This window comes from Sciurus carolinensis, chromosome 10, assembly GCF_902686445.1.
Source record: "Sciurus carolinensis chromosome 10, mSciCar1.2, whole genome shotgun sequence".
Taxonomy (NCBI): domain Eukaryota; kingdom Metazoa; phylum Chordata; class Mammalia; order Rodentia; family Sciuridae; genus Sciurus; species Sciurus carolinensis.
Window position 1 is genome coordinate 83,627,061 of NC_062222.1, and position 21,601 is coordinate 83,648,661.

Genomic DNA, 21,601 nt, shown 5'->3' on the forward strand with positions numbered 1-21,601 from the left:
TATGTCGAAGCAAACATGTGGGAAAGAATTAAGAAGAAGCATCCTGCCTGGTAGGTAACCTTGAAAGAGTGGGGGTAATGACTGATAGGAGCAAGGGGAACACATTTCTCAAACTTGACAGAAAAAAAGTTGGGGTGGTAAACTGAAGATAAAACTCAGAGGGGTCCAATCAGGAGCAGGCATGGGCCCCTATAGATATACAAGAGGCCCTAACCAGGAGCAGCAAGGGGAAAGCAGTGTGAGCCCTAGGAGTCACTGCCTGCTTGGAGCTGGCATTTTCTCCAACTTCTCATCTATTTAATGGGGCCCCTGGATTCGCAGTGTGGTTTAGAGTCCACAAGAGCCATTGAGCCAAGAGTAAAACCAATGAAGGAGACGGACCATTCTGCAAGAGGACTTCCTTTCTTCTTTGCTAATAAATGGGTGTTGGTATCACTTACCAACAGGCAGAGGAAATAAGTCAGGACTATATCCATGAGTTTCTTCCCAGGAATGAGCTACAAATCGGGTATCACTCCAGAATCCATTCCTACTCACAAAATCTTTCTTAATTGTGCTTAAGTATATTGTGTATAACAGAACAACGTTTGTTGAGTGATTATTATGTCTTGTTAATATTCTAAACATTTACATATATCATTTAATTCTTCATTATCTGTTTTATAGACATCAAAACTAAGTACTAAATTACCTTTCCAATTTTTCATTAGAAAGAAGAAACAACTTTTCACTACTAAAAAATGAGGTTATTAAATTGGAATGGGGAAAAAGGAAATTCACAATCTAGGTCTGGTCGGATGACTAATGTCACTTCTCAAAAGACTTCTATTCTCCCAGACCATGGAGAGCTGGGAAGTGATACACAGTAGCAGACCATTTTATAGAATTTCCACTGTACAGACACAATAATAGATGGAAACTACCTCAAGAGCACAGATTACAATAAAATGTCGTGAAATAAGTTGGAAGTGGTAACTTTGAATATTTATTACCTAAGTTTTTAATATAGTTATTTAATTACATGTTTACATAATTTAATTTTTAATCGAAGCTGTATTTAACCAGTTTGCAAAATTCCTGATAACAATTGGCTCTTGTAAGTAGATAAGAGCTGGCTCCAACACACCAGTGGGAAATGAAAAAATTCCCAACTCTGAAGTAGCTCCATAAATTTCAGCTATTTATCACACTGTTGCTAGCATCACTAAAGCTGGCTCTATCACTGGGTCTATTTTCCAACCTATTATAGAAGACCAAGGTGACTTCAGTTTATCTAGACTTTACATGAGGATATTAGAATATAGCTCCAACTACAATAGACATAAGGTTCTGGCTTATTAAAATAGCAGCAAGTTATATAATTCTTTATTTTAGAAGTTTTTCTAAGAATATTTTATAGTTGTTAAAGACATTAAGTGATTAAACTCTAAGATATAAAGGCAACTGTGTAAACTTGCAAGCATCTTTAGAAAGCCAAAAGTTTGCCATCTGATAATTTATAATAATGTACCTTGGAGGCACATGAAATTCATTGCTATAGGATCTTTCAAAGCCAAATCTTGCCTGTGATATTTTAAAAGGTGTTGGGTAACACAAAGGCCAATAATAACATGTTTTTTTAAAAGACCTAATCGTATCCCATGCTTCAGGGTGTAAGCTGATCAGCTGAAGAGCCAGAAAAGAACTGCCTGTGCTCCCTATTGCTTTCTGCCCAGCATATATAACATTTCACAAGTGAAAAGGTGAATGACAAAGGCAATTTCAGCTTTCCTCTGAAGTACAGAGATCTACTGATAAAATGAGGAGCCATCTCAACTCACTAGCTATATTCCACATCCAAATACTCTGGAAGGTCAAAGTTAGTATCAGGGCCGATTTCAAGCTACCACAAGATACCGGTCTCCAAGACTCATCTGTTTGTAATTTCTATTCTGCCTGCAGTTCCATGAAAATGAAGCTCACCACAGTGGTAGGAAGTATCCTAATTGCACTCATCATTCCTCTTCTCTTTGCAGATGACAACATTTGAAAACAGTGCACTTTTCCTAACTCTTTATACTACCACCAACTCCATGATTAAAAAAAAAAAATGATCTCCAATTGTTGAAATTTCATTTTATATGAGAAAGAAGATTATTACATATGATATACAAAAGGGACTTCAACTTTAATTTCCATAATTTCAAATATATGGGTTGTTTAAAATGAAATATTTTTAATATTAGCTATTAAAAATGTTCACCCTGTAACCTTTCCAGTCATTAACAAAATCTTTTTCTTCAGAAACCACTTAAAAAAAAATAAGTAAATAAAGTAGAGACCCACAAAAACTAAAACATTTCCTGTCAGCAGCAATATTCCAGGTAATAGTAGAACCATTAAATCATAATAGGAATGTCCCAGATTACATTACCTTTTGTGATTGTTTTTTTTTTGTTTGTGGGTGTGTGTCTGTGTGTTTTGTATGAGGGATTGAACCCAGAGGCACCTAACCACTGAGCCACATCCCCAGCCCTATTTTATATTTTCTTTTGAGACAGGGTCTCACTGAGTTGCTTAGGGCCTTGCTAAGTTGCTGAGGCTGGCTTTGAATTAGTGATCCTCCTGCCTCAACCTCCCCAGTTGCTGTGAAATTTTTTTATAAAGAGCATTTCTATTCTAATTATTTGTTTGCAACCGGTTTCTCTTAAGAAACATAACTGAGAAAGTTCATTGGTAGTAAGCTCTCTTCCAACCATTTATAGTAACACTAAGTTAGAAAACCCCACTTCTGGAAACAGAGTGGCTAAGCTGAAATTTGGTCTACACAATGCTTTCAATTCACCTTTTCCATGACAACATGTTCTGTGTTATTCTGAAAGTACAGCTGAACACAATGAAATAGAGCCTCCCATGTCTGCTCATTTCTCTTAACACTAAACAAGACAGGCAGAATTGGAGGACAGACCTAGTTCTAACAACCCAATGTTTAGCAACTCCCCTACCACACCTTCATTTCCCATGCTTCATGGAAATTAAATTCTCCTTTCCCAGGCTGCACCCAATCATGAAATTTATTTAAAACAAAGAGAATAATCCAGAAGACAGCACTTTTATCAGGAAACTCTGATAGATGCAATAAAGTATGAATAGGGGCGATCCAAGATGGCGGCCTAGAGGGAGACTGCACCCCCGGTCGCTCCAGAACCCAGGAGTTAAGAAGGGGAGGCATTGAGAGACTCGGACTGAAGTGGAGCCACGGGTGAGTCTGCCCACTGGGTAAAGCTCGGCCCGGGTGGCAGGCCCAGATAGAGGTGGCTTATCGGAGCCGGGCAGGGCAGCTAGAGTCATCCACAGGCAGTCCTGCGCACTCCGGCCCCGCCCACACAGCCAGCTTCTCCAGGTTCTCGGAACGGAACTGGCCCGCTAGTGAGAGCCTGTCTGAACAGAGCACGCTCCGAGTCCCGGAGCTGCTGCAGTGCAGTGTACTCCTGCAAAGAACCAGCGGAGAGGCTCGATCTGCAGTCAGTCTCAGGGATAAGGTCAGGGCAGCTGGAGACCTCTTCAGGCGGCTCTGCCCACTCCGGCCGCGGGCTCTCTTCACGGGGCGATCCAAGATGGCGGCCTAGAGGGAGACTGCACCCCCGGTCGCTCCAGAACCCAGGAGTTAAGAAGGGGAGGCATTGAGAGACTCGGACTGAAGTGGAGCCACGGGTGAGTCTGCCCACTGGGTAAAGCTCAGCCCGGGTGGCAGGCCCAGATAGAGGTGGCTTAGCAGAGCCGGGCAGGGCAGCTTGAGTCTTCCCAAGGTAGTCTTCCACACTCCGGCAGTGGGCTCTTCCCACACGGCCAGCTGCACGGTGCAGGCCCACAGTGAGAGCATTTCCGCACAGAGCCAGTTCCAAAACGTGGAACCAGTAGGGGGCTAGGGGCAGTATTCTTCGAATGAGCTGCTTTATCAGATTCCTCCAAGACATCAGGCTACTGAAGGCTGGGAGGTGATACACTGGAAATCTAGTGGGACACTATAAGCCAATAGTGGAAAACTGCAATATCTCAAGGTCCCATTGACAACTGACCATTATGAGAAAACAAGGGAAGAAAATGTCCCAAACAAACCTAGATACTACATCAATAAAACCCAATGACAGCAGAGCAGAAGAAATGACAGAAAGGGAGTTCAGAATGTACGTAATTAAAACGATCAGGGAAGCTAATGAGGAGATGAAAGAGCAAATGCATGCATTGAAGGAGGAGATGAAAGAGCAAATGCAGGCATTAAATGATCGCACCAATCAACAGTTAAAAGACCAAATACGGGAAGCAAGAGATCATTTCAATAAAGAGTTAGAGATACTGAAGAAAAACCAAACTGAAATCCTTGAAATGAAGGAAACAATAAACCAAGTTAAAAACTCCATAGAAAGCATAACCAATAGGATAGAACACCTGGAAGACAGAACCTCAGACATTGAAGACAAAATATTTAACCTTGAAAACAAAGTGGAACAAACAGAGAAGATGGTAAGAAATCATGAACAGAATCTCCAAGAACTATGGGATATCATGAAAAGGCCAAATTTGAGAATTATTGGGATTGAGGAAGGCTTAGAGAAACAAACCAAAGGAATGAACAATCTATTCAATGAAATAATAACAGAAAATTTCCCAAATCTGAAGAACGAAATGGAGAACCAAGTACAAGAGGCTTATAGAACTCCAAACATACAAAATTACAACAGACCCACACCAAGGCACATTATTATGAAAATACCTAACATACAAAATAAAGACAGAATTTTAAAGGCCGCGAGAGAAAAGAATCAAATTACATTCAGAGGGAAACCAATAAGAATATCAGCAGATTTTTCAATCCAGACCCTAAAAGCTAGAAGGGCCTGGAACAACATATACCAAGCCCTGAAAGAAAATGGATGCCAACCAAGAATCTTATACCCAGCAAAACTTACCTTCAAATTTGACGATGAAATAAGATCCTTCCATAATAAACAAAAGCTAAAGGAATTTACAAAAAGAAAGCCAGCATTACAGAACATTCTCAGCAAAATATTCCATGAGGAAGAGATGAAAAACAACGATGCAAATCAGCAACAGGAGGCGCTAGCCTAAAGGAATAGCCAAATAAAGGAGAAACCAAATCATGTCAAAAACAAATATGAGTCAATTGACTGGGAATACAAATCATATCACAATAATAACCCTGAATGTTAATGGCCTGAATTCATCAATCAAAAGACACAGACTGGCAGATTGGATTAAAAAGAAAAATCCAACAATATGCTGCCTGCAAGAGACTCATCTCATAGAAAGAGACACCCATAGACTAAAGGTGAAAGGATGGGGAAAAACATACCATGCACACGGACACAGCAAAAAAGCTGGAGTATCCATCCTCATCTCAGATAATGTGGACTTCAAACCAAAACTAGTCAGAAGGGATAAAGAAGGACATTACATGCTGCTTAAGGGAAGCATAAATCAGCAAGACATAACAATCATAAATATCTATGCCCCGAACATTGGCTCACCCACGTACGTCAAACAAATCCTTCTCAATTCCAGAAATCAAATAGACCACAACACAATAATACTAGGTGATTTTAACACACCTCTCTCACCACTGGATAGATCGTCCAAACAAAAATTGAATAAAGAAACTATAGATCTCAACAACACAATCAGCAATTTAGACTTAACGGACATATATAGAATATACCATCCAACAAAGAATGAATACACTTTCTTCTCAGCAGCACATGGATCCTTCTCTAAAATAGACCATATTTTATGCCACAAAGCTACTGTTAGTAAATACAAGAAGATAGAGATACTACCTTGTACTCTATCAGATCATAATGGATTGAAATTAGAAATAAATGACAGAATAAAAAACAGAAACTTCTCCAATACCTGGAGACTAAATAATACACTATTATATGATGAATGGATAACAGAAGACATCAGGAGGGAAATAAAAAAATTCTTAGAAGTAAACGAGAACAAAGACACATCATATCAAAATCTCTGGGACACTATGAAAGCAGTACTTAGAGGAAGATTTATTTCATGGGGTGCATTCAAAAAAAGAAGTAGAAATCAACAAATAAACGACTTAACACTACAGCTCAAAGCACTAGAAAAAGAAGAGCAGACCAATACCAAAAGTAGTAGAAGACAGGAAATAGTTAAAATCAGAGCCGAAATCAACGAAATCGAAACAAAAGAAACAATCGGAAAAATTAATAAAATAAATAGTTGGTTCTTTGAAAAAATAAATAAAATTGATAAACCCTTAGCCACACTAACAAAGAGAAAGAGGGAGAAAACTCAAATTACTAAAATTCGGAATGAACAAGGAAACATCACAACAGACACGAGTGAAATACAAAACATAATTAGAAGCTATTTCGAAAATCTATACTCCAACAAAACAGAAAACCTTGAAGACATCAACAAATTTCTAGAGACATATGAACTACCTAAACTGAACGAGGAGGACATACACAACTTAAATAAACCAATTTCAAGCAATGAAATAGAAGAGGTCATCAAAAACCTACCAACAAAGAAAAGTCCAGGACCAGATGGGTTCTCAGCCGAGTTCTATAAAACCTTTAAAGAAGAGCTCATTCCAATACTCCTCAAACTATTCCATGAAATAGAAGAGGAGGGAACCCTACCAAACTCGTTCTATGAAGCCAATATCACCCTGATACCTAAACCAGACAGAGACACATCAAGGAAAGAAAATTTCAGACCAATATCCTTAATGAACATCGATGCAAAAATTCTCAACAAAATTTTAGCAAATCGCATACAAATATATATTAAAAAGATAGTGCACCACGATCAAGTGGGTTTTATCCCAGGGATGCAAGGTTGGTTCAACATTCGGAAATCAATAAATGTCATTCACCATATCAACAGACTTAAAGTTAAGAATCACATGATTATTTCAATAGATGCAGAAAAAGCATTTGATAAAATACAGCATCCCTTCATGCTCAAAACACTAGAAAAAATTGGGGTAATGGGAACATTCCTAAACATTATAAAGGCCATCTACGCTAAGCCCATGGCTAATATCATTCTAAATGGTGAAAAACTGAAAGCGTTCCCCCTAAAAACTGGAACAAGGCAGGGATGCCCTCTTTCACCGCTTCTATTCAACATCGTCCTTGAGACTCTAGCCAGAGCAATCAGACAAACCAAAGAAATTAAAGGGATACGAATAGGAAAAGAAGAACTCAAACTATCCCTGTTCGCTGATGACATGATTATATATTTAGAGGAACCTGGAAATTCCACCAGAAAACTTTTAGAACTCATAAGTGAATTCAGTAAAGTAGCAGGTTACAAGATCAATGCTCATAAATCCAATGCATTTTTATACATAAGTGATGAATCTTCAGAAAGAGAAATTAGGAAAACTACCCCATTCACAATAGCATCGAAAAAAATAAAATACTTGGGAATCAATCTCACAAAAGAGGTGAAAGACCTCTACAATGAGAACTACAGAACACTAAAGAAAGAAATTCAAGAAAACCTTAGAAGATGGAAAGATCTCCCATGTTCCTGGATAGGCAGAATTAATATCGTCAAAATGGCTATACTACCTAAAGTTCTATACAGATTCAATGCAATTCCAATTAAAATCCCAATGATGTACCTCGCAGAAATAGAGCAAGCAATTATGAAATTCATCTGGAAGAATAAAAAACCTAGAATAGCTAAAGCAATCCTCAGTAGCAAGAGCGAAGCAGGGGGTATTGCAATACCAGATCTTCAACTCTACTACAAAGCAATAGTAACAAAAACGGCATGGTATTGGTACCAAAATAGACAGGTAGATCAATGGTACAGAATAGAGGACATGGACACAAACCCAAATAAATACAATTTTCTCATACTAGACAAAGGTTCCAACAATATGCAATGGAGAAAAGATAGCCTCTTCAACAAATGGTGCTGGGAAAACTGGAAAACTCTATGCAATAGAATGAAACTAAACCCCTATCTCTCACCCTACACAAAACTCAACTCAAAATGGATCAAAGACCTCGGAATCAGACCAGAGACCCTGCATCTTATAGAAGAAAAAGTAGGTCCAAATCTTCAACTTGTTGGCTCAGGATCAGATTTCCTTAACAGGACTCCCATAGCACAAGAAATAAAAGCAAGAATAAACAACTGGGATAGATTCAAACTAAAAAGCTTTCTCTCAGCAAAGGAAACTATCAGAAATGTGAAGAGAGAGCCTACAGAGTGGGAGAATATCTTTGCCAACCATACCTCAGATAGAGCGCTAATTTCCAGAATCTATAAAGAACTCAAAAAACTCTACACGAAGAATACAAATAATCCAATCAACAAATGGGCTAAGGAAATGAACAGACACTTCACAGAAGAAGATGTACAAGTAATCACCAGATATATGAAAAAATGTTCAACATCCCTAGTAATAAGGGAAATGCAAATCAAAACTACCCTAAGATTTCATCTCACCCCAATTAGAATGGCGATTATCAAGAATACAAGCAACAATAGGTGTTGGCGAGGATGTGGTGAAAAAGGAACACTCATACATTGCTGGTGGGGTTGCAAATTAGTGCAACCACTCTGGAAAGCAGTGTGGAGATTCCTCAGAAAGCTTGGAATGGAAACACCATTTGACCCAGCTATCCCACTCCTTGGCCTATACCCAAAGGACTTAAAAGCAGCATACTACAGAGATACAGCCACATCAATGTTCATTGCTGCTCAATTCACCATAGCCAGATTGTGGAACCAACCTAGATGTCCTTCGGTTGATGAATGGATAAAGAAACTGTGGCATATTTATACAATGGAATATTACTCCGCAATGAAGAATGATAAAATTATGGCATTTGTAGGCAAATGGTCGAAATTGGAGAATATCATGCTAAGTGAGATAAGCCAATCTCAAAAAACTAAAGGACGAATGATCTCGCTGATAAGCGGATGAGGACATATAATGGGGGGTGGGACGGGCTAGCATTAGGTTTAGGGTTAGGTTTAGAGTTAGGCTAAGGAGAGCAGTAAGAATGAAGGAAAGAAGGACTGTGTAGAGGGAAAAGAGGGGTGGGAGGGGTGGGAGGGGTGGGGGGGAGGGGAAAAAATATAATAAACATCATTACCCTATGTAAACGTAAAAAAAATAAAAAAAAAAAAAAAAAGAGAAAAAAAAAAAAAAAAGTATGAATAGGACATAGTGCCTTCCCTATTGTTATAATTGGGTTAATATCCCATCTTGAATACTTATTTTCCCACCATTTGAACATATGAAAAGAAGTTGTTTTTTTAAGAAGCAAAAATATTATCGTCTTACTTTATGAAGTGATCATTTATAGGATGGATGCTGTCACACATCAAGCAAACACCTCATTATATGAGATTTCAAGGCATTTATCATATCTTACTATATTCTCCTAATTCTGATGAACCATCATGTTGAAAAATATTCCCTGAAGTAGTCGAGATATATAAGCTTCCTGATTCATCTGAAATACACAGTTGGATCATCCTAAGAGTTATTATCAAAACATATCAGTCCATCAGAAGAGATACATATGGAGCAAGTGAGGCACCATGGCCTTTTCAGTCTACAATAGCAGTGAAATCTTCCCATCGAGACTATAAACTGCCCCACTGGATAAAAAGTATCATGAAATGACTGTGGAATATGAACTTGGAAAAGGAAGAAATATGGAGAGGGATAAGGAAAAGATAACCAGATGTGGAAGAAAGGAAAGTGAGACAGGTAAGAGAAAGCAACAGCCAGTGGCCCTGCATTACCATTATCAGGGTTGGTAAACATCCTACTTGCACTGGAGACTGTCTTCCCAATGTCAGCCAGAGACCGGAGGTTGGATTTCTTGGTTTGATGCCGATGCTTCCGGAGCAAAGTATAGGTCACCTTATCCTTAAGGTCAGCTTTCAAGAGGCCTGTCTCAATCTGATGGTCAACAATCATCTCTGATACAAAAACAAAGAAGAACAAAAACAAAATTCAGTCTCAAAATGTGATTTTTTTACTCCAGCTTTATGGCTGTAGCCCTCAAATTTAACATCAATGTATTATTTTCCAAATCTCCAACTTCCTGCTTTATGTAAAGGCTAAAGATACAAGGTACAGGGATACTGGTTTTAATGAGAGAGTTATAAATATTCTAGTAATAACTGTATGGTTAGAAAGATAAAATTATCTTGTTGTTTTTCTTCCAAGTTTAGTGATTTCACATAAATCACATTCTACTTCTATGAATAACACAATTGATAGTAATTTAAATTTTCAATTAAAGATTGAAATTTTTCATGTACTACTATATGTTAGAAATAAACAAAATAAAGGCATACTTTCCATCTGCAACTACAAAACTTTTTTTTAAAAAAAGAGAAAGGAAAATAATACTTTCTTAATATCAAGTCATCTGAACACCAATTAATTAAATGAAAGAGTAAACCTTGAAATTATGCCCTAGTCTTTTCTAAGGCAGGCTTATTCTTCCTGTTTTGATCTAACTAAAGTCTCACAAACATATTGCCACTGGTTGTGTTAGAGTATAACCTGAATAAAATTTTCTATGAAATATTATTCAGGTTATACTTTAATTATCTTAGTCCTACTCAGACTTTTAAATATCCTAGTCTTACTATGAAAAACTTAAAATTGCTCCCTAGGTCATTCTGCTATACAACAAATTCTATTTTCTCCCCATGTTTTTTATTGGTACATTATAGTTGTATATTATGGTGGGATTTGTTGTTACATATTTGTATATTCTCCCTCCTCCCTCCTCATCTCTTTCCTATAACAGAATATGAGAAACCCTTTTTCTCATAAGTAAGCATGTCAATAGTATAACAAAAATGTAGACTGGTGCACTCTACTTTAACATCTACATGACAGGACATTTTATTTCTACCCAGAATGAGACTGAAGACAAAAAAGAAAATCACAAAATCTGTATAATATTGGCAGGAAGCTACTTCATTCATGCAAGTAGAGCTTTTGTCTCCTGCACTGAACCAGAGCAATGGATCCCATGCCTACTTATTCTGATACATAGATGCATCCAAGCTGCATATGCATAAACAGTTGCATATCCATATTCCCCTCTTGGGCAAGCTTCTCAATATACAAAAGTAAAAAGAGAACAAGTTATTCTTCTGCAAAAGTCTGACAAGAAAATAGATGGGTCCTAGTTGGATAACAGCATCTCCCACGGATTCCCACCTCTGTAAAGAGAAGTTACAGATGTTCAAGGGGCTTTTCTCGGGCATGACTGTACTTCTCACACATCCATCCTTATATCAAGTACTCAGATTTGGTCTCACAGTCTATAGCAAGAAACTGGCATTTACAATGCACAATCAATTATTTGGAAGTCAAGCAGAGGCTAAATCCAGGATTTTCCATCATATGCCTTACACAGATGTCATAAATGTCACACTGGACCACTTGGTAGGACGCCTGGGCAAGGAAGGAAGAGTTTCTCTTGTGAATGTTTTGGTTTGAGAGTGGCCTTTAGCTCTGAGTATTTTTAACTACACAAACCCCACTCAGTAAAACTCTCAGAACTGATCCTGTAATTACAATTATCCCTCTGTTCTACAGTAAAATAATTAGGTGCCTACAGAACACAGCCCTTCTTTCCCTTTAAGTCTTGCTCCATGTGGAAAGTCCATTTCATAGAAGAACCATAAAAATAAACAAACAGCCCAGCATATCTGCTGCGAGTGTTATCAAACTCCTACTCTAATTCCAGGGTTGTGGATTAAAGTGTTTCTTATCTACCATTCCTGGCAGGGCCTTCCTTTATTCTTGCTTTCCTTTAAAATCGCAAACCAATCCATTTGCATGCATAGACTACCCTCTGTTACTAATGCCTGGAAATCACCAGTTAGAACAGGTTAAAACATCTGTGTGGCTTATGTCCTTCATTAAATTTCCATTAAAATGGTCCACATTATAGGACTCTTTTTAAGCATAAACTACAAAACCTTTCAAAGGAAAGTGGGGGCAGTAACATTTTACAGCAACACTGAGATTTCAGTGTTCAAAATCCCACAGACACTACCAATTGGGAGAGAAAGTGCCAACTCCAGATGATAGCAGAGCTGAAAGCTGAGCAAGAGTTCAAACTCTCGTTATACAGATGAGAAAAGAGTAGGCTGGAGAAGTGACTGGCCCACAGATGTAGACTCATTAGAGGCAAAACCCCCAAATAAAACCAGTTTTTCTGACTCACAGTTTAGATCTTTCTCTATGTCACACGTTTTTCTTTAAAGAGTAAGCTCTAGACAAAAAAAGAATCAATATATGCAGAGCTTCTGCAAACCAAGATGTGACGGAACAGAAAAATGGCCAAAGATACAAACAGCTTCTTAAAAGAAATACAAAGGGCCAAAAAATATATAAATACTCAACTTTTAGATTAAGAAAGACAATTTAAACAAAGTTATGCAAATAAAACCAATTATGAGGTATTTTTTAATCCATTGAAATGATAAAAATTAAAAAGACAAATCAAACCCCTAGTGATGTGAAGGGTGTGTACAACAGGAAATTTTATGCATTAATGATGAAGTGCCAAGTGAACCTTTCTTGAAGGTCATTTGGCAAATATATATCAAAACCCTTGAATATATTCAAAACTTTTGAATATTCTACCATTAGAAATCCATACTAAGGAAAAATCTTAAGTTCACAAAAATATAACAAGAATCTTCACTTTTCTTTGCAGTAAAAACTTGAAGGTGATTTAAATATCCAATTATAGATTATTAAATACTTTGTGAACATTAAAATTACACTTAAATTTAATGACAGAAAAATATTGATATTATGTTTTTAAGTTTAAGACAGATTAAAATGATGCAGTATGATTCTGCTTGGTGAAATAAGTTACATATGCATAAACAGTTGCATAGAAAAAATGCTGAGAGCAGGTAAAGTGGTGCATACTGTAATCCCAGCAACTTGCAGGGCTGAAGCCAGAGGATCACAAGTTCAAGGCCAGCCTCAATAACTTTGTGAGACCCTGCCTCAAAATAAAAAAAATAAAAAGAAATGGGGATACAGTTCAGTAGTAAAGCACCTTGGGTTCAATACCTATACCAAAATAAATAAATAAATAAAATGTGTGTGTGTGTGTGTGTGTGTGTGTGTGTGTAAATGGAAAGATGGAAAGAAAGAAGGCAAGCAAGCTGAGAAAATAGCTCTGAAAAATTAGCTACCATTTTATTTTTGTGGGTATTTTTATTTTTGAGGGTTATATTTTTCTGTATTAGTTTAAAATGATCATATATTAATTTTGTAATTAGAAGAAACAATAGAAATAATGCCATTTTGAAAATATAAAAAGGTGTGAAAAGCAAGAAGCAACAGAACTCACACATCTGCCAACATGCAAAGCTCAGGAATGCCTTTACATACAAAATGAGCTCCAAAAATAGAGGTACATTTCCCTGATCCATTTTTTATCATAATAGAATACCTGAAATGGCTTATAATGTTTTTAACTTAGTAGGGGAGGAAAATTCCCATGGACTTGGTTTCAAATATGAATGACACTCTTTAAATGTAGAATTATGATGACGGTGCTAATAATAAAACTATTATAATAATCCACGAAAATGATGTTTTACCCTTTATGATACTTTTTAAAAAGATAAATTTTTCTATTAGCATGCAGAAGGGGTTCTTCATGAAAAAAAGCACACAAAGGTTCTAAGAAGAATCAGAAGTAGGCCGAATTTTTTGTGTAAGTGTGAGAAGTGACACCTGCTTAAACAGTCACGGCCCCCAAGCCTCCCAAGGCCCCTCACATGCACTGTCTTTGAACACAGGCTGGGTTGCCTCTGAGAGGCAGACTGATGAGAAGTGGAGCAGGTGGACGCAAAGAAGGACGGAAAGCACACTACTGTTTTGTTTTTGTTTTTGCTTTTTAGTTGTTGAAGGACCTTTATTTTGTTTATTTATATGTGGTTCTGAGAATCCAACTCAGTGCCTCACACGTGTTAGGCAAGTACTCTAACACTGAGCCCCAGCCCCAGTCACACACTTTGTTTTTTGATATAATCATATTTGCTATTATTTTTCTTCTCACTTGTTGAAATAAAATTGGGGTGTCAGGGGAGATGCATCCTAAGACTCAGCTATGCGTAATTTTCAACTGAGAATTATAGCATGCTTCAGGACCAAACAACTCCACTTCACCCTCTGCTAGAAAAGAATTTTCTTGATAGCTAAATAATGACTATAACTCTTCAAATTACAGTCCCATCTTCTGTCATTTAAGATTAGATAAAATAGGGCTTTTTAATTCTTCATGTTTTATCCTCTGTAAGGTTTTCATTCTCTCGAAGGATTTGTAAGGATTTGTTCTTAGCCAGTTACACTCTTTCAAGAAAGCTTTCTCCCCATGGCTGCAACACCAGCCTTTCCCCACTTCTCTCTGTTTTGCTCATGACATGTGGTTGCCTCTGAACTGTTTGTCTGTATTATTAGCTCCAGAATGACAGCACTGGCTCTTTGCCTACTTGCCCCAGGGACTATGGAGCAAACATATTAGTGAAGGATGATACCTCAAAGTGACCCAGTGGTGTCTAATTTTAACATGTAATGACAATTTTTAAAAGAAATGCATGGAGGTTAGAGAAAAGGTTCACAGCTGATAATAAAAGGTAATGGAAAATTAATGCAAGAACATAAAATGCTTCAATTAACCTTTCTTAAATGTAGTAAATATCAGAACCTCTCTTTGTGGCCATTGGCTAAAGAGGTTCTAATTTAATGTGGGAATCTGTCTTCTACTACATGTAAAAGGATCAGTTAGCTGCTGAAGACCAGAAGCTCCTTAAGCTCTTTCTGGTGCTGAAGATCCCAAAGACAACTTTATGGAAAAACTCCCATGTGTAATTCCACTTTGACTTTCATCACCCCTGATGATCAGCTTCAGTCACAGCAAAGAAACCCTTTAACTATTTCCAGCTCTGTCCACCACACCATCTGGAATCTTTTCTCCTGCTCATGAAGTCCCTGAGTACCTCTTTAACCTGACTCAGTCTTCACTCAGCCCTCTGCCAGGTGACATGTAGAAAGATCTGGGTAAACTAATTGCAACAAACACACCTAGTGGTCTTATTTGATTCTCATAACAACTGGGTAAGGTCCCCCTTCATCCTGTTTTTACAGATGAGGAAGTCAAGACTCCACAAGAGTTAAGTTACTTGTTTTACCCTTGGTCATCCATGCTAGGTTAATTAAAGTCCACAGTTTTAAATCCAGCATTCTTTTCTGTGATGTCACTTTAGATCTCATGGGATTGATACATGATACCCTCCAGAGAGTATGTATGTTTATAGAGGACAAACCCTGGGCACAGAGAAATGAATCTTTAAATGGTAGAATTTCAGGCAGAGAAATTTCAGAAGCTCTTGGTGATACAAATACTCGACAACAGTGAGACCTGACTCAGTCACTAACCCAAAAGGTCCTTCCTGCTCCCTATCCTTCATAACCTTTCTCTATACACAGCTAAAAAGCTAGACATCCAACTCAGGAACCGGACTATTTCCCTTCTTATAAAGATTAAAACTATTTTGCAGATGATGAAACTGAGGTGCACAGAAGCTAAGTACAATGTGTAGGTCAAAAAGATCTAGTAATCTGGTGTGCAGAATTCTGATCTGATATAACCAAAGATGGGTGAGTGAGAAGGTCTAGTCGAAATATTAATCTTGTGCCCATAAGTGAAGGAAATGAATACAAATCTATGTATGAACAGCACAATTCTAAAGACAATGAAAAATAATGTAAAAAATGAAAAGCATAAAAGAGAAGATTGGATATTAAATCTGGAAGAAAATATTTCCAAATGTTAATGATGGTTATGACCAGAGACAGATATTACAGAAGATATTTTATTTTTTTCTTAATATTTGTCTGACTTTCAAATTTTCTACAATAAACCACACAATTTCATAATGTAAAAAGGAAAAGAGTGTTATGTACTATTCAACTCTACTTGCACTAGAAGGCCTCTGCATTAATGGAAACTTATGGACTTGTAAAGGCAAAAAGTAATAGGAACCTAAGACAATATACTTACCCACCAACTGTGGGAGAGAAGAAGCCTCCCGGTCAAGCATGATTGATCCTTTCTCCATACATGTCCTCAGCTCAAATAAGCTGTGTAGGGACAGCGTGGCCACATGGGGCTTGCTCCACCTCTCCCCACCCTGTTCCACTTTTTCTTCAAACTTAATCCACCTAAGAAGATGAGAATAGTGAATAGCAATTAAAATTGCTCCAACTTCCTCTAGAAATATCAGTGTCAACCCCTCTATCTCCACCCTTACCAACACTTTCAAAATGTCTCCTTTTGTGGCATCTTAATAGCTTACTCTATCATTAATTGCATTACCTTCTGGAATATACCCAGAGTCATAGATCACTTCTTCCCCTAAAGTTAGAGGGAAAAAACAGTGACCAAAAGGAGCCAAAATGTCTTTGTTTTTGTATCTGCCTATGTGTAACCATGAAATCCCCAAGAATGATTCTTTAACTAAACTTTAAATAAGGTAGAAAAATATGCATCTCTAAATTCTCCATGTGGATAGAGTCTACAATGTATAAAAATAGCCTCCACCATGAGGATTTTATTGTGACTTCACAAGGCAGGTTTACATAAGGTGAAATATTAGTGATGAACCAATATTTATCTCAAACATTTGGAAACCCTGATGTGTCAAGTGGTGAAATGAACATAAAGTTTTCCTTTTTGTTGATGCTTAACAGAGGGTCGCCATGTTTGCTGTGTCTTTTATTTCTCAGCTAACACATGCTCCCTCTCATTGAGATTCTAACAGAAGCTTTAGCCTTCAAGTCTGGTTCCATGTGTGTTTAAAAATACACAAGCTCAGTGAACAACAGATCTACTCTGATAATAACATATCTTCTATAAACCTTAACAATGGAACAAACAACCCTCTTCCATAGCTGCTGCTTTCTAAGTTGCCTAGACATTTTGATAATATGGCAATATACAGAAATATAAAAAAAAGTTCAGGGACAGCAAAACACATTTGGTAGCTTTTATATCCCATATATTTCACATGAACTCTCCTACACTGTTAAAGGAAGCAGAAAAGCAGCTTTGATTGCTATACATGCTACTTTGATTGCTGAACATGCTACTTTGTTTCACTGAAATATTTGGAGAGATACTGGCTAAGATAAAGATGGGGTTAAAAATTGTTTTTTCTACATTTTTCACCCAAAGGTTTAATGATTGAAAAGATGTTTTCCTAGAGAAAGCTAAACACTCACCTAACTCACCAAAGATGAGAACAAAGGGCAGAGATCAGAGGAAGCTCTATATAAGGTATTATTTATAGAACTCTTACCAACCCCAGAGAAGGGGGAAGCACACATCAGGAGAAATGGAGTGAAAGTAGATCAAGAGATCAACCACAATGTCAAATAATATTTAGAATTTAATCAAGTTCAACACAAATATGATTCAGAAGTATTTTGTCATATACTCAAAGACCTGCCCTCCATGTTCCCATCATGAAGCCCCAAAGAGCCAGGCAATTCCTGTGTCAATGGTAACCTCATCATAATCTCACTCAATTCTAAGACCCCTGCTTTTTCCCCTTGTATCTCATGCCCCCAAAAAAGGTAAGCAGTAGAGACTTTTAAATGTTTGCCCCAAGATTTAAAAGGTCAACACCACCAACAATGAGGTTCTGAAACTTCAGAATAAGACCTAGTTTATTTCTACGAGAATAGTTGACTCACACTCCAGAAAAGAATGAATGAGTCCTAATATTCTTGTGTGGGTGTGGGTGTACATGTGCCTATGTGCACACATGTGATTGAATTAGCACTTCTTCATTTGGTTGGAATTAGAGCCAGAGAAAAAGAAGGAGTTAGGAGAGAAAAAAAAATGACAGTTTTATATTACACATTTAAAGAATTCTATGGGTGTAACCAAAATAATAAGAGGTAAGTAGAAGCCAGGCAGGTGGCACATGCCAGTAATCCCAGTGACTCAGGAGGCTGAGGCAGGAAGATCATGAGTCAAAGCCAGCCTCAGCAAGAGCAACTTAGTGCGACCCTGTTTCTAAGTAAAATATAAAATATGTGACTCAGTGGTTGAGTGCCCCTGAGTTCAATCCCTGTTACCCAAGAAAAAAGAAAAGAAATAATAAGATAACCAGGGTTATTTAAAGAATAATTATTTTATGTAATATAATACATTGATTAATTTTAGGTATAACACTTTTTCCAGTTTGTTCACGGATTCTTTAACCATGTTTGGTGGTAATGGTTATATGAACTGTATTTACTTCTGTGGCTATAATTTATTGCCCCAGTTAAGACTCCAGAAGACATATTTCATGGTATATGAAATCAAGTCAATGTTACATAGTGTTATGTCATCAATAGAGAGTGTAGTGACTCCTCATTTTCTATTCCTAAATGTATTCTTACTAACTGAGAGGTAGAATCTTTGGTCACAGACGTCAAGCCCAAGAAGAATGACAAGAATCAACTAGAAATTCTTTAAAATTAAATATCTTGTATGTCCTTCATTTCCCTAATATCCTTACTAAATGAGTTTCCCCCTTCTATTAATTTCCATCGAACTATATTGCTAAACCTATTCCTTAAAAGAAAACTGTGTATCACTTATGCACAGTATTTGACCATGGTTCTTTTCTGCCATCATCCTTGCTGTGGTATGTATGAATGTTTATGTCCCCTGAAATTCATATGTTGAAACCTTACCCCCAAGGTGATAGTATTAAGAGGTAAGCCTTTGGAAGTGATTTAATCAGAAGGGTGGAGTCCTTGTGTTTGGGATTAGTGCCCTTATAGAGAGGGTTCCAAGTAGATAGATAGCCTCTTCTACTATGTGAAGATACAGCTAAAAAGCACCATATATGAGAAAGCAGATGCCCATTAGACAACATTGCTGCTGTGATCTTGGTCTTGGACTTCCCAGCTTTCAGAACTGTGAGAAATACATTTCTGTTGTATATAAGCCACCCAATCTATGATATTCTATTACTGCAGTCCAGATAGGCTAAGCTAATCCTCCACTGCCCAAGCAAAATCAATTTAATAAAATTTTTGTTAAAAAAGAAAAAGAAGTAAAATCACTGAATTCCTTTGTGGACTGTCTCTTATGCATTCCTCTCCATAGTTAACACCCTAGGCAACCTGACTAGACTTCAAATATGAATTTAAACAAGTTTTAAAACTACATTTAGAAATCATAAATCCCAACTAGGTTGGACTTATGAAATAGCATTACTCATCCTCCTGGAATATACTAGCCCTTTAGGTCAAGATTTAACCATAAAGGAATGGCAACATAAAGACTCAAAACTAGCCATGGCTTAAAATCTACATTCCTAAGGGATAAGTATTATCTCATCTCAGTTCAGTAACTACTTCACCTTGTCTTCAGTAAATATTGAGAGTTGTGATGATGTCACATTATAGCACAGCTAACAGCATAACGGAACTCTAGGATAAGGTCTATGAAATTCCTTCAGAATGTACTACCCCAATTGTTCAAGGAAGGATTATACTTTCAACATATTCATTTAAGCATAAAAGAATGGTATGCCCATATAAACAGAATGTTTGCAGAAAGTTTCATTCTGGATATGCACATACTACGTCTATCACCTCACATATCAAGGACAAACTGAAAAAAAAAGAAACTGAACACTACTCAATTCAAATCAGAAGCCATTAAAGAAAAGGCTAAGGCAAAAGACCAAAGTTCAGCCTGAGTGCCGATGAATCTGTAAAGGTGCTTTACAACCATGCAATTATGTTTTTTAAAAAAACAGACGTTTTTATTGTAGAGTGTACTAAAAGCCACTATGTACCCTTCATAATGACTATGAGTAACCATACATTTGGAATAAGTTTCTGACTTTTCCTCTTGTTTCAGTACTTGACATGTTACAGGAAAATTAATTTCAAAAGTTGGCTTTTTAAATGCTTGCAATTACAAAACTGATGTACCCTTGGAGGGGGAGTTTATTAGGTGAAGTTTATTTATTCCAAGGTCTTAGAAGAATAATGATAAAGTACTTTGCAGTTTAACACACTTTGAGTGACTGCCAACCAAACAGCATTTCAGTCGTTTGTTGAAGAAACAGAAGGCCCACTGGGAATCACTGGATTTTGCAACTTTCCAATCATATGATTAAATGTAATTAAGAAAAGACAAGACCTCTAACTTAAAAACCTTCCAATTTTACAGAGGAAAATAGACATGACCTTTGCATTAGAATATAATCCAACTACATAAAACTACTGAAATAATGCTAAATTTCTTGCTAATCAATAAGTGCCTCATTGCACGTAAGTCAATGCTAGTACGTACCTGGGATAAATGATGTTTTTAAAGTGAATTCTTAAAGTTCTAGATGGACTATGAAAGTTACTACATATAATTATCTAGATGTAACTACATATAATTACATAGATGATTAGAATTCTCAAGCCTTTTTTTTACAGAAAAAAATCAAATGGCCTCAAATGGAATTTCCCAGAGTAATTCAGTAAGGAAAGAGAGAGAAAGTGTAGATTGGAAAGAAAGCGATCTGCCTCAAAACCCACAGGGTAGTGTACCTTCTGAAGTGTCATGGCCATGACCTTAAATTAGTTTCCCCCGAGGTGAGTCAGGTCAATCTGCCCAGTAGAAACACAAATAGGTGTTCATTTGTGCTGTCCCACTGGACATGAAACATCAATACTCTTTTCCTTTGTTGGCTCCTGTTTTTTGAAACTGTGATGGCTTTCCTTTTTATCCAGGTTTGGCAGCACAGTTTGAGTTAGAATGGGTGAGTGATCTTTAACATATATTCACTTAACAGTATGACGTCCAGCACTGTCCATCGGAAAATTTACTGAAGCAAAACCAAAAACCAATAATCACTTTGGCAGATTCCTAACTCAAAGAAATAAACGATTTAGAAAAGGAAAAAAAAAAAAAAGTTCCTTCCTCCTGCTGTTGGGCCATCACCAAATCTTGGTCACAAATTATTCTTCTTACCCACTTGATTCATGAAGCCACTAGCTGATGTTCTTAACAAGGAGCAAGACTTCTACACCACTACCAAAGGATTCAATTTTATTTTTATTTTTTTTTTAATATTTTTTGCCAATGGATTTTTTTAATCTTATTTATTTATATGTGGTGCTGAGTATAGAACCCGGGGCCTCACACATGGCAGGTAAGCCTCTACAACTCCAGTCCCATGATTCAATTTTAATTACTGCTATCTTACTGAATGTCATTTATCAAATGACCAAACATTCAGAAGTACCCTCTAAAAAGAACAATATCCCTTGCCATTCCATTGATCAGATACATTTCTGGGGTCTGATAAGTCTATCCTTTATGCAGTGTTCAACTTCTCCTCTGTTTTGGAGGAGTCACTGGAAATTCAAAGTTCTAACTATAGAAAAAAGAAGAACAAAGTACATGAAAAGAAGGGTGGTAGATAGAATTGACTGTTACCTTAAACTCCACATAAG

General features: G+C 37.1%; 1 protein-coding gene across 4 annotated transcripts in view; it reads right to left on the reverse strand.

Moving 5' to 3' along the window:
• The window catches only part of Slc4a4 (solute carrier family 4 member 4), a 424,936-nt gene that overhangs the window by 172,673 nt on the left and 230,662 nt on the right, over window positions 1–21,601 (reverse strand). For all 4 annotated transcript variants that reach the window (XM_047565890.1, XM_047565891.1, XM_047565889.1 and 1 more), the window contains 2 exons: window positions 16,140–16,300; window positions 9,820–9,999 (listed from right to left, as the gene is read on the reverse strand). In XM_047565890.1, coding sequence (XP_047421846.1) covers window positions 9,820–9,999; window positions 16,140–16,300 — 341 coding nt within the window. The remainder of the gene's footprint in view (window positions 1–9,819; window positions 10,000–16,139; window positions 16,301–21,601) is intronic.